The 551-nt window shown below is 39.6% G+C and overlaps 1 protein-coding gene across 3 annotated transcripts in view; it reads right to left on the bottom strand.

The window, feature by feature from the left end:
* Nucleotides 1-551, bottom strand: part of LOC119333120 — an 11,413-nt gene that overhangs the window by 9,274 nt on the left and 1,588 nt on the right. For all 3 annotated transcript variants that reach the window (XM_037606133.1, XM_037606139.1, XM_037606143.1), the window contains 3 exons: nt 388-551; nt 203-309; nt 32-120 (listed from right to left, as the gene is read on the bottom strand). The exon at nt 388-551 is cut by the window's right edge and continues 1 nt beyond it. In XM_037606133.1, the coding sequence (XP_037462030.1) occupies nt 32-120; nt 203-309; nt 388-551 (360 nt within the window). The remainder of the gene's footprint in view (nt 1-31; nt 121-202; nt 310-387) is intronic.

The raw sequence follows: 551 nt of genomic DNA, 5'->3' as shown, positions 1-551 counted from the left end.
AGGATAAATCTGTAAATACAAACACAATCACCTATTGAAGACAACGTTCACTTCTAGGGGGACCGAAAGCTTTTGCAGAATATCAAATATTTGTCTCGGCAATTCTGAACATGGCACCCCCTGATCAGGATGCAAAATGAGAATAAACAAACCTAAAGCTGAAGTTCATGATCAGTCCAAAGAAGCTGAAGTTGTTGCAAACCTTGCGGTTCTCAAGAAATTCTAGAAGAAGCATAATCAGTTCCTTCTCATGGACCATGGTAGCATTTGATTCAAGCCTTATATCACCCTTAAGCAAGAGTGCATTGCCTGTGGAACGTTAAATCCAGAGTAAATCCTAAATCAAGAGTAAATAATACCAAAAGAAAATTCAAGTGATCCTCTTACATATTGCAATCAAACTGCATGGGCCGTTTGACTCCTGACAGATAATACGAATGTGGCGGCCATGGAACTTGATCTGCCTTGTCACATAAAAAGATTTAGAAGTGTTGGGCAATGGAATATGAGGTTGACGGATATTCTTTAATTCCTCCGAAGCTTCACCAGTG

Source organism: Triticum dicoccoides, chromosome 1B (assembly GCF_002162155.2).
Source record: "Triticum dicoccoides isolate Atlit2015 ecotype Zavitan chromosome 1B, WEW_v2.0, whole genome shotgun sequence".
NCBI classification, from domain to species: domain Eukaryota; kingdom Viridiplantae; phylum Streptophyta; class Magnoliopsida; order Poales; family Poaceae; genus Triticum; species Triticum dicoccoides.
The sequence above is the reverse complement of the archived record's forward strand: the minus strand, read 5'-3'. Positions and strand labels throughout refer to the sequence as shown.